Source organism: Hypanus sabinus, chromosome 3, assembly GCF_030144855.1.
Source record: "Hypanus sabinus isolate sHypSab1 chromosome 3, sHypSab1.hap1, whole genome shotgun sequence".
In the NCBI taxonomy this organism is placed as follows: domain Eukaryota; kingdom Metazoa; phylum Chordata; class Chondrichthyes; order Myliobatiformes; family Dasyatidae; genus Hypanus; species Hypanus sabinus.
In genome coordinates this window covers 129,852,985-129,864,346 of record NC_082708.1, presented here as the reverse complement: position 1 = coordinate 129,864,346, position 11,362 = coordinate 129,852,985, and the positions used below count along the sequence as shown (strand labels likewise).

At 37.6% G+C, this 11,362-nt stretch overlaps 1 protein-coding gene across 2 annotated transcripts in view; it reads right to left on the bottom strand.

The window, feature by feature from the left end:
- Positions 1–1,084: 1,084 nt before the first annotated feature.
- Positions 1,085–11,362, bottom strand: part of intu (inturned planar cell polarity protein) — an 83,833-nt gene continuing 73,555 nt past the window's right edge. The window contains exons 11-15 of one of the 2 annotated variants that reach the window (XM_059965104.1): positions 10,216–10,695; positions 7,456–7,553; positions 5,824–6,013; positions 4,850–5,013; positions 1,085–1,751 (exon numbers count right to left, since the gene is read on the bottom strand). In XM_059965104.1, the coding sequence (XP_059821087.1) occupies positions 1,640–1,751; positions 4,850–5,013; positions 5,824–6,013; positions 7,456–7,553; positions 10,216–10,695 (1,044 nt within the window). In that variant the 3' untranslated portion in view covers positions 1,085–1,639. The remainder of the gene's footprint in view (positions 1,752–4,849; positions 5,014–5,823; positions 6,014–7,455; positions 7,554–10,215; positions 10,696–11,362) is intronic. The other variant, XM_059965103.1, reaches the window with a different exon arrangement.

The following is an 11,362-nucleotide window of genomic DNA, read 5'->3' as shown; positions in this document are numbered from 1 at the left end:
GTTTGGAGTTTCCGAGGTGGCCACTATGGCTTCTGTCCTAGCAGCTGCCTAGTGAATCCATAGGGATTTGCAATAAAGGCAGCTCATTTCATGGCTCATTCTTTCCCCTTTCTTCTACGTGATTCTGGCCTGTGCAATTTTGTAAGATTACTTCTGAGGATGTTACCAAGCTCGGCAAGTTGTGGTTTTTGTTCTTCACTTGCTTCCCCCTTCACCCCGCCTCCCCCAGAATGTTTAGTCAGGGATCGGAATTCTTGATGCAGCTGGTATATTTTAAACATAGGGGCTTTGATGGCTTCTCCACTAGGCTGAAGCTCTCAGTAGCACAACTGTGAGTCGTCATGGAGGTTCGGGGCACTGTGGGGTGACCCCAGGCTAGGCAACTACACTTTGCAGGAAAATAATAGCAATACTGATTATGGTCTGAATTTCCTGAAATTGGTGCCAGTTTGGTATTACTACAAATTGAACAATCAAAAAGAGGCTCTGCTACTCTTTAAGCTTGAATAACATTGGAAAAATGCAATAAATTCAAGAGTTCACAGTTTTCAAAGGATGTCAGTTTGTAAATTAAAGTGGTGAAGATGTTATTTTTCAAATTCCACAACATGGCATATTACCAGCAAATGATTTCAGATGCTTCAAGAAACAGAAGTCACAAATTAAACAAAAATATGTGTTAAATACCTGGTAAGATAGAATTTGAAGACAAGGTGTTTGTATTCTTTCTTAAATACTGCTCAATGCAATGTGCAGCTCAAAACAGTTTTACATGTAGAAAATACACCTGAAAACAGGGAAAAATATCCCCCGCCCCTGCCTCCAAATAATATCAAGATATTATTCTGGATTCTCTGTCTGTGGTTTTGTTACTGCACTTAACAAGCTCCTCAAGTTTAAAAACTCTTTCCTATAAGGTAGTTCCCCAGTATTAGGCAAGGATGCTCTTCATGGTGCATTACATTCCTCAAAAACATTCATTGGAAAAGTCTTACAAATCTAGTTTCTCTTCTATACAGCCAAGCTTCCACAGCTTATTGAAATGGTTTATTACTAGTTTTTGTATGAACACTTGAGAAATTGAATACAACAACATTGACTAACATGTTAATGTTTTAGCTGCTCCATTTATTACCTTTCCTAAAGCAGTCAACCTACAATTCAGGTGTGCTATTTTATGAAAAGAAAACGTGTAAATATCTCCAATGACATATTTCAAGTAATAGTTCATTTTTAATCTATGGTCAGTTCATACAAAATTCAGTAAGAAATGAAAACATTACAAATCTAAATTCTTTCAATTAGATTGCAATTACATTTAATTTATATCCAGCTATAGAATTGTTTCATTGTTTGAATTGATCCAATTATTTTTACTGTTGTTTTAATAAACCAAGAATATTGTATGTTTTTATATTACTGGGTTTAGGGCAATTAATGGTACTCGGCCGTTCTATATGTATTTTAAAATACTCAATTATTTAACAGTACATCAACAATATTCAACAACATTTTGAATGCCGAATCAAATTAATGGAATATTACAAAGAGAATTGTGGAGCTAGTTTTAAATACAGTATATTTTGGAATGTGGTAATGTTATGCTCACAGAAAATGTTCTTATAAATTAACATCTACATTATGTAATCAATCCAAACGACAGCCTGAAAGCAAGCTCTACGGCAACCTCTGACACAGAATCATGGAAGCACACATAAAACTCTTGAGGATGCAGATCTAGAAGAAGTCTTCTGCAATAGTAAGAAGAGAAACAGATTGCTAGGATTGTGATACATGACATGGAAATCCTACATTTCAGTCCTGTGCATTAAAGCTTCTGTACTTTAACATGTCCTCGGTTTTCCAAGCCACAAAAGAGGAGAACTGTTTTTTAGGTTCCTAGAGCTACATTGGTGCAAGGAGATTGGCTACAGTTATACTTTGCCTCAAGACATACATATAGTTCGAACAGTTGAACCAACTGACAGTAGCTAAGGCCTATTGGTGTCTGATACGCTCATATCCATTCAGTGCAAAATCATGGAACAGAAATTTCTCCCCCAATGTCCTAAAAAAAAATTGCTGTTTACAGTTTTTCCCAAGTGAAAAATTACGTTCATAATGATATAAATTGCATCATAGTTTAACTATATAACATTGTTGTTACTTTGGGCAAAAAGGTTAAGCATTAATACATTGTTGGTAATTATAGGAGCAAATTTAATTCAGTGTACACTCAGTGGCCACTTCTTTTGGTATTCCCATACACTTGCTCATTAATGCAAATATCTAATCAGCCAATCATGTAGCAGCAACTCAATGCATAAAAGCATGCAAACATGGTCAAGAGGTTCAGCTGTTGTTCAGCCCAAACATCAGAATGGGGAAGAAGCGTAATCTAAGTGATTTTGACTGTGGAATGATTGTTGGTGCCAGATGGGGTGGCTTGAGTATCTCATAACTGCTGATCTCATGGGTTTTCAGTCTCTTGAGTTTGTAGAGAATGGTGCGTAAAACAAAACAAAAATAAAACATCCAGAGACTAACAGTTCTGTGGGCAAAAACACCTTGTTAATGACAAGGGTCAGAGCAGAATGGCCAGACTGTTTCAAGCTGACATGAAGGCGACAGTAACTCAAATAACCACACATTACAACAGTAATCTCTGAACAGAGAACACGCTGAACCTTGAAGTGGATGCACTACAGTAGCTGAAGATCATAGTGGGTTCCACTCTTACACCTGATAAAGTGGCCGGCTGATGGCGCAATGGCATCAGCGCTGGTCTCGGAGTGAAGGCTCCCGAGTTCAAATCCAAGTCGGGCCACCTCCCAAGCATGTTTTCCATTCGTGCCGGGTTGAGCATCAAGCTAGCCACTCGGCCTCATTTTAAAAAAGGGTCGAGTCAGGAATGTTATATCGTGACCCGGTTAATCCGAAAGGAGACCAATCCTGACACCACGCACCAGACAAAAATGGCTGACTGACTGGTGCGTCATGCTAAAAAAAAAGTGGCACTGAATGTGGATAAGATATAGTTCTAATTAATCCTGTTCCACTGCCTCAAGCCTTACCCTGGTGGTAGTCCAGTAGGTGTACCTGCCTCTGATGTTTGCTAGTAGCTACCTATTTGTCAGCTTACCTTCAACTAAGTAAGAAATTCGTATGCATTTTGTTATGAATGTACCACAGCTCTGAGGGGCCGAAGGGCGGGAGCAGCCCCCTCCTTCTGGAGAATCGCAAGAGGACTATTAATTCGGGTCGCGGACACAGGCAAATGAGAGACAATGTAACGGTTTTGGCCAGGGCTCTTAGAGACACCTGTGCTGAGGACATGACCCTGCTACGTGACAGCTACCATGGAGATGGACACCCTCGGGCAATGTGGGGGTGGGGATTGCATCACCCTACTTTGATGGACATCGACAACTCTGCAAGTCAAGATAAAAGGGGACTGCAAAAGGCGGTACCCCAGAGAGAGACGCACCAGAAGGACTCAATCGTTCAACGCTCCCGTGATAGCTGGAAGCCACGTGCACTCCGTAACTTCTCTGCCTGGGGAGCGGGTGGCTGATAATACCGAGAAGGACTTCGAACTAATAACAGGGAAACAACGCTCCCCTGATTCAACGGTGTTGCTTCGTCAAAGACCCGGGCAAGTTTTGTCGTTTCTCCTCACTCTCTCTGAAACACGTGATACCCAGTGATTCCCCAAAAAGACTGAAGCCTGCAGACTTCTGAGTGACTTTTATATTCCCAACGGACAATATATTATCCCTAGACAACAGTCGAGATTATTTCTTAATGATGATTATTGCTATACCCGCGCTTTAGATTGAGTTTTGCTGATGTATACGTTCTGAATGTTTGGTTTAACCTTAATTTTGTGTCCCTTTTATGAATAAAACGTTCGAAAATAGTGCCATCAGACTCCAACGGACCTCTCTATCTTTGCTGGTGAGTTATCCAGTTACGGGATACGTAACAACTTGGTAATCTCTTATTATTGCTCTTATTGTGCAAAAATAATTACAGTAAATTAATCTGATTTTATGGCTGAGTGAAATAATTCATATGTTAAAGGAAGTAGTATTCATTCAGCAATAACAGCAGGCATACATGACTAGGGCTGGGCCCATCATGATTCTCAAAATAAAATCAGCATATAATGTAAAAACTCAGCAGGTTAGACAGCACCTGTGAAGCAAACACTTAATATTTCAGGTCAAAGACACTCTTTAGAACTGAGAAAGTTAGTTAAGGTAGCAGAGAATGTGTGTGAGAGCAAAGCAAATGCATGTAAGAGGGTGAAAAACTGTAGTTATTAAATGGGCAGATAAGTCTGTGTTAGGCTTTAAAAGGATATTGAAACATTACTGAAGGTGCATAAATTGCTTAACAAGTGCGGGGAATGCACTTATTAGTAAGAATGAATAAATTAAAGCTCTCTTTTCTGCAGTAAAGAATACTTAGAGTTATCAACAGCTTGGGCAGGGGAGATGTAGACTATTTTCACAGGACAGGCGGAGGTGGGCAACACAAATCCACTGCGGAATCTACCCTGGTTTGCCAAAACAAAAAGATAAAAGAGCATAAAACAATTGTCTGAGAAACTGAAATACGGGGGATGCAGTGTATAAACACACAGCACAAATTGGGTGAGTTAAAAAGAACATGTTCTGTGCATGTTCTATGTAATGTAAAAGATGGCTCAGGAAATTAGTTATTGTGGATGCTAATAATGATTATTAGGGAAATAATAATGTAAACCTAATTATTGACTAAGAAAAATAATGCAATGAAAAAATATTAAGTTCAAACTTAACAGCTTTTAATCATATCGACCTACCCAACAACCCAGTAAGACATGCTGGGTGGTGGCTTCTTCTGTTCAGTCCAATTTTCAGGAGTACATTGAAATAAGATGCCATGTTCCTTTACTGGACCAAGTCCTGAGCTATTTTTCCTTACACTTACTGGAGTTGAATTGTGGATAATATCTGGATATTTTTCCTATAAATACATTTTGAAATTAAATCCTCATTATCTACAGATTATAAAAGGCAAATTAACATTTCAGGTAGATAAATTAAAACAAAAATGAAGATAAAATAGAGGATATTTGCCAAGGTAGTGTAAACTGAATGCAATTTGCATTAAATAGTTAATAACACCTTGGCAAATATCCTCTATTTTATCACTAACTAATTTTTAAGTATCCTCCCAGAAGATATCAGTATGTATACTAACTAAAACATCATTATATCGTTTTGAGAAGTTCATCATCACTGCTTCATTCTTAGAATCGAGCCCTATAGATAAATTAATAGTTCTAGTATCTGATGAGACAAAAATGCACACAATTAAAACATTAGAGCTTGCCATCACTCAGACACTAGGCTAACTATATGGTATTTATAGTCAGATAGTTGACAGGCCAAATAATAGCTAATTCCCTTTTCTCTTTATTTTAACAGTACCATACACTGAATAAAGACAAAGTTGATAGTATCAATTGATGTGATGGAGTTAGTCTCATTGAAAAAAGACTGCCACTTGTTTAATCATAGTAGCATTGTGCCCCAAACCAACATCTGATACAGGCTTAACTGATTTCTTCCACTTTGGACCAATGTAGATCAGAAGGAAATCATCTGTACTCAAACTAAAACAGATGAACCAACAACGTAGTAACCCACTTCATTGCTTTACCCAATTCTTCAACTTTTATGTGAATTTACCCTGGCCCATTCAGTACAAATTCTACAGATATCAATACATTGCATTTTAAAATAATGACTACTTATTTTTAAATGACCTCACCCATTTGTCCAAAGTCTGTTGGAAAACCGATCGAATTGATAAGCAACAACGATGGAAGTTTTTGATTAGCTGTGAGTGAATAGAACCATTAAGTTTTGCAACTTCAGTATGTGTGGGCGTAATGAATATTCCCTGCAATGCTTCTAAGGAAATATAGTGAAAAAGAGTGTTTTCTGAGCCTGATGTCAATCTGAAAAACAAGATATAACAGGCTTTCAACAATGTTTGGTGTCAATTTTCTTTCATTTGAGAAAATACTTAATCTATAAATTGATATAATCTATGACTTTGAGGCCAAACATTCAGCACAACCCAAGTCTTTCAGCATGCCTTCATCTAGTCAATAATTAGCTCTTTGACTTTGTGATACTGAATGAGAAGTTATTGTTGTGGCATCATTCAGCCAGATTTTCAAACTCCCTCCTGTATGCTGATTTGTCACCACCTTTGATTCGACCAACAACAGTGGTGTCAGAAAACTTAAATATGGCATTGAAGCTATGCTTAGCCTTACAGATTTATAAGTATAAAGCAGGGGACTAAGCACACAGCATTGTGGCACACCTGTGCTGATGGAGATTGTTATTGCCAATCTGACCTAACTGGGGTCTTTAAGTGAAGAAATCGAAGATGCAATTGCATAAGGAGGTACTGAGGCCTAAGTCTTGTAACTTACTGATTAGTTTTGAGGATTGAATGTAGAGCTGCAGTCAATGAAGAGCATCCTGATGAATGCATCTTCATTGTCTGGATGTTCCAAGGTTGAGTGAAATGCCAATGAAATGGCATCTGCTGTACACCTGTTGTGGTGATAGGCAAATTGGAGCAGATCCATGTAGCTCTTCAGACAGGAATTAATATGTTTCATCACCAACCTCTCAAAGCACTTCTTCAGAATGGATATAAGTGCTACCGGGTGATAATTGCTGAATCAGGTTAACACGTTCTTCTTGGGCTTATAATCGAATTATATTTATTACCTTCTTATAATTGAAGCCTGCATGAAGCAGATGCGTATCCCAGACTGCTGAAGTGAGAGGTTAAAGAAATCAGTGAACACTCCAGCCATATGATCAGCACAGGTAAGATACCAACATTGAAAGAGATACTGGGGCAATTTTACAGATTCACTTCCTTAATTTCTACAACTGATCATTTTAAATTTCCATGTTCTATGTTCATCTGTTTTTTGCTTTTCTGCTTTTATTTCAGCACTGTTTCTGTTGCCTACACATTCCTTAACTTTAATCAATCTACCAGTGTTGACCTGATGTTGGATGGAACAGCAGGACTTCTGTGATGTAATGGCATCACATTCGGGCATGAGTGAGGGTTATTACAGAAAGTCATACGAGTAAAAGGAAAAATCCCAGACAATTAATAATTATCTAAACTGATAAATAATCTGTCAAGGACAAAGATATGAAAAATAATGAAACATTTTTATTAAAAATTAAGAATTTTACAGATACAGCTCATATCTACAAATTACACTTATTTGAGTTCTTTATTTCAGTAATCAAATAAGCAAAAAAAACCCAAGGAAAAGATAAAGCATAACCAAATCTGGAAACAAAAAAAAACACAAATCAATTTTTAAATAACAAGAACACTGTATAAACTCAAACTTACTTTCTTATATAGTGCATTTCCTCAGTCTCTGTCTCAGGAAGGTTTTTCTTCATACTTCCGAGAAAAAATGGATTTGGAAAACTTTGTTTCTTCTTGTTCTGGAATTGTATTAGATTTTAACTAATTGATTTAAAATAAAATTTTATAGAAATAAACAATATTTTAAGTTTTAATTTAGCAGCAAACTCTATCTCCAAAATGTAAAACAGTACTTTGTTAGCAATGCTCAGCAATTAATTTTAATTATCACAGTATTTTTACTATTGGTGTAAACTATGAGATGATTCTTCTCTAGCACAAAAGAGAAAGTGAAATTTTTTCCAAGAGTTCTAATGTAAACATCTTCTTACATGAGTAAATATAATATTTAGTACTTCAGATTTTGAGAAAATTTGCTTTAATTTAAATAAAGATTTCCTCCATTAATAGGAAAACAGATAGAATTTAGTGATTCATATCTGTAGTACAGGTCTGTGTCATTGATCAAAAGCCTAAATACACAGCTCTGTGATCAAAAAATATTAGCAAATCCACCTGAGCTCACAACTCTATCAATCAAATTTGCACCCTAATATGCTGTAAGGAACTAAGAGGATTTGTGATTAACTTTTCAAGGAAGCTGTGAGCTGAGAGGGAATCCTGAGTTGTTCATACAAATTGTTCAAACAGGTTGCATTAGGGATTTAATTATGTGTGGTCTTCTCTGAACTCATGTCATGCAACTAGTAACAAAGATTTATAGGTTAATAAATTCTTAATTAAGCTGGTGTTGGCGTGTCTGATTATTTCCCTGACAGCTTCGGAAAGTCAGCATCAGATTTATTATTATTAACATATGATGTGAAATCTGTTCTGTTGCAATAGCCGTGGAGTGTAAAGGCATAAAATTATTATTATTTGCAAAAATAAATAAATAGTGCAAAAATAAAAGGAATATTGCAGCAGTATTCATGGGTTCCTGGCCTATTCAGAAATCAGATAGCAGAGGGGAAGAAACTGTTTCTGAATCATTGAGTGTAGGTTTTCAGGCTCCTCATTAGGACTGCCAAAAGAAAAATTGGGATGTCAGTCTTATTTCCTTGAATACTGGAAAAATCAGTTATGAGAATTTTGCAGCTCATGGTTGATTAAAAGCGAGTTCAGAGCACCGTTAATTTACTGTGATTTGTCCTAGACCCGAAGTAGTCAACATCTGTTAGAGATTGAAGCAAACCTGAATTGTGCATTTTTTCACCATTCTTACATTTCTTTACATTATTAAGCTTCTTTTTTAGAAGATTATTGCTCGCAGAAATTTGCCAGTTGCATTTTGTGAATGAATGTTCAGTGCCTGGTCTGGAAAAGACCAGAAGATTGCTTGAGATTTTCTGAAAGATGCTACCAAGTGAAAGGGAGTGACAGACAAGGCAAGGCTAAAACTCACATTGAGAAAGGGCACAGGGTTAAAAGTGGGGGCCAGAAAACGAGCAGATGTGATGGCTTTGAGATTTAAGTACCAGAAAGGAATTTCAAACCTTTTTCTCTTTCATGGGGAGATTTTTTACTCTGTACTTTCTTCAACGGCGGACGCAGAGTAAAGATGGTGCTAAACGGCAACTCCTTCTCTTGCATCTTTGGAAACAGCTCTACTTCTATCTTTAATATCTTTATTTTTCCTTTTCAGGGTTCTTTTGAAGACCCTGACCTGGAGTTAAATGCAAACTTTGGTTCTTTGTGGGAATGGGACCTGTTCTCGGGGTTTCAGGACTGGCTGTGGTTGTTTGGCACGCCAAGGGTTCGGCCTGAGAGTCCAGCTCGAATTTGAAAGCCTAAGATCTCAGGACTCTGGAGACGGGCGGATCAAGGGTCAGGGTCATGGCAGGAGACTCGTGTGTTACTGGGAAGCTGGAAAATCTTTCGCTGTGGGCCTGAAGACCCAAGATCTTCGCGATCTTCAGGCACAGAGCTCGTAAAAAGCAACAAAACAAACCTGCAAGGTTTGTGTCTCTGCTATTGCCTAGCTCATGCTTGTGCACAGTAGCGAGTGCACTTTTTTTTGCTGTTGGGGATCATTGCTTGCTGCCACTTATGCGTGGGAGGGTGGAGCTGGGGGGGGGGCGACTTCGGGGTTCTCACATTTAACTGTCATTCATTCTTTGGAGTACTTCTCTGTTTTTGTGGATGCTTATAAAGAAAAAGCATTTCAGGATGTATATTGTCTACATTTCTCTGGCATTAAATTGGACCTTTGAACTCAACTCTGATTATAACAAGCCATTAACATAATACCGAAAGTGTCGCAAAGATCACTGAACAGATGAAGCACGCTTTGCTTATATCATATTATTATGATACCTTGGTCTGTATTTTTTGCACTAAGAACACTACTTATTGGAAAAGAACGTGAACACCTCTTGAACATCATCAGCTATTATTTCCATTGTAGTAACAGCAAGCTCAACAGAGCTTTGCTTCTTCTTGAAGTCTCAGTCCAAATCTGTGTAGTTGCATGTGACAAAATTAACATATTCACCACTATCATCAGATTCATTCTGGAAAGGACAGTAAAGGAAAGGCCGCTTTCTCACCAAACAGGAAGTTGGAGAGGTATGGATAAGGGAAGAATTCACAAATGAGTGACATTCATTTCTGTAGGCGTTCATCCAGCTTATACTAGTAGATGTCATAAAATTTAGTCAAATATATTGAACAAAATATTTTAAATGTACTTTCTATATATACATTTCATGATTATTTTACCTCAAGCACACTTCTACTGACCTGAGATCCACCAGAACCCAGAGTCTCTCTACGGAGATGCTTCTTGATGCTACTGGATGCAGAAAACGAATTGAAGTTCATACTGAAGGAACTAGTATCTCCAGATCTTTCACCAGCATTATCAGATGTACAATTGCTTCTTGGAGGACCAGATTTTGGCATCCTCAGGCTGGACTCTCCAAATAATGTCCTTCGGCTTTTTGGAGATTGTGTTGACCTAGATGTACCTTGCAGCTTACTGATGATAGGGGAACTGGTGATACTTTCAAACTTGTCACGAGGAGGGAGGAACCAATCAGCACATGATAGGGTTGGAGTGGAAGGACTGGTCAGCCTACCTTGTATACTGGCTTCTAGTCCCTCAAGGTGAAATAAAGTTGCTTTAACTTGGTCAACATAAATGCTGTCTGGTCCTGGATTTCCAATTGCTCTGGATGCACATCCTCCTGCTTCTAACACCACACACAGCATGAAGTGCCTCTGAAGAAATAGAAACCTCAATTAATTATTAAATTTCAAGTACTTCTAGACATTCCTACTGAATACTCATTAGAAGATCCATACCTAGGCAAAGGGTAGGGTGCTTGTATCTATATTGTTACTTTTAAGTTAATTGCAAAATGCTCCTCTGTAGGGATTAACAATGCAGTTTTGGTCACCTACTTACAGGAAAGATGTAGAATAAAATTGAAAAAGTACAGTGAAAATTTACAAGGATATTGCTGGGACTTGAGGACCTGAGTTATAAGGAAAGATTGAATAAGTTAGAACTTTATTCCCTAGAACAGGGGTGGGCAAACTTTTTGACTTGTGGGCCACAAAGGGTTCTAAAATTCGACAGGGGGGCCGGACCAGGAGCAGATGGACGGAGTGTTTTGGTAATACACCTCAAAAGAGAAAATAAAATATCATGGGATATGTAGAAAACATGTGCTTTAATTTCAATTGAAAATGAACAAATGCATTACAACAAAATATCTGTCTTTGAAGTCCCATGGTATTTAGCTATTTATTGAAATGACTTTTAAAACACTGAAAATTAAATGAATAAAAAACAGCTTTTTTTTAATAGTAACAGTTATTATTTTAAAGCACTGAAAATTCTGTTATCCTTCAAGATATTATCATCATCACTCTCCTCCTGACT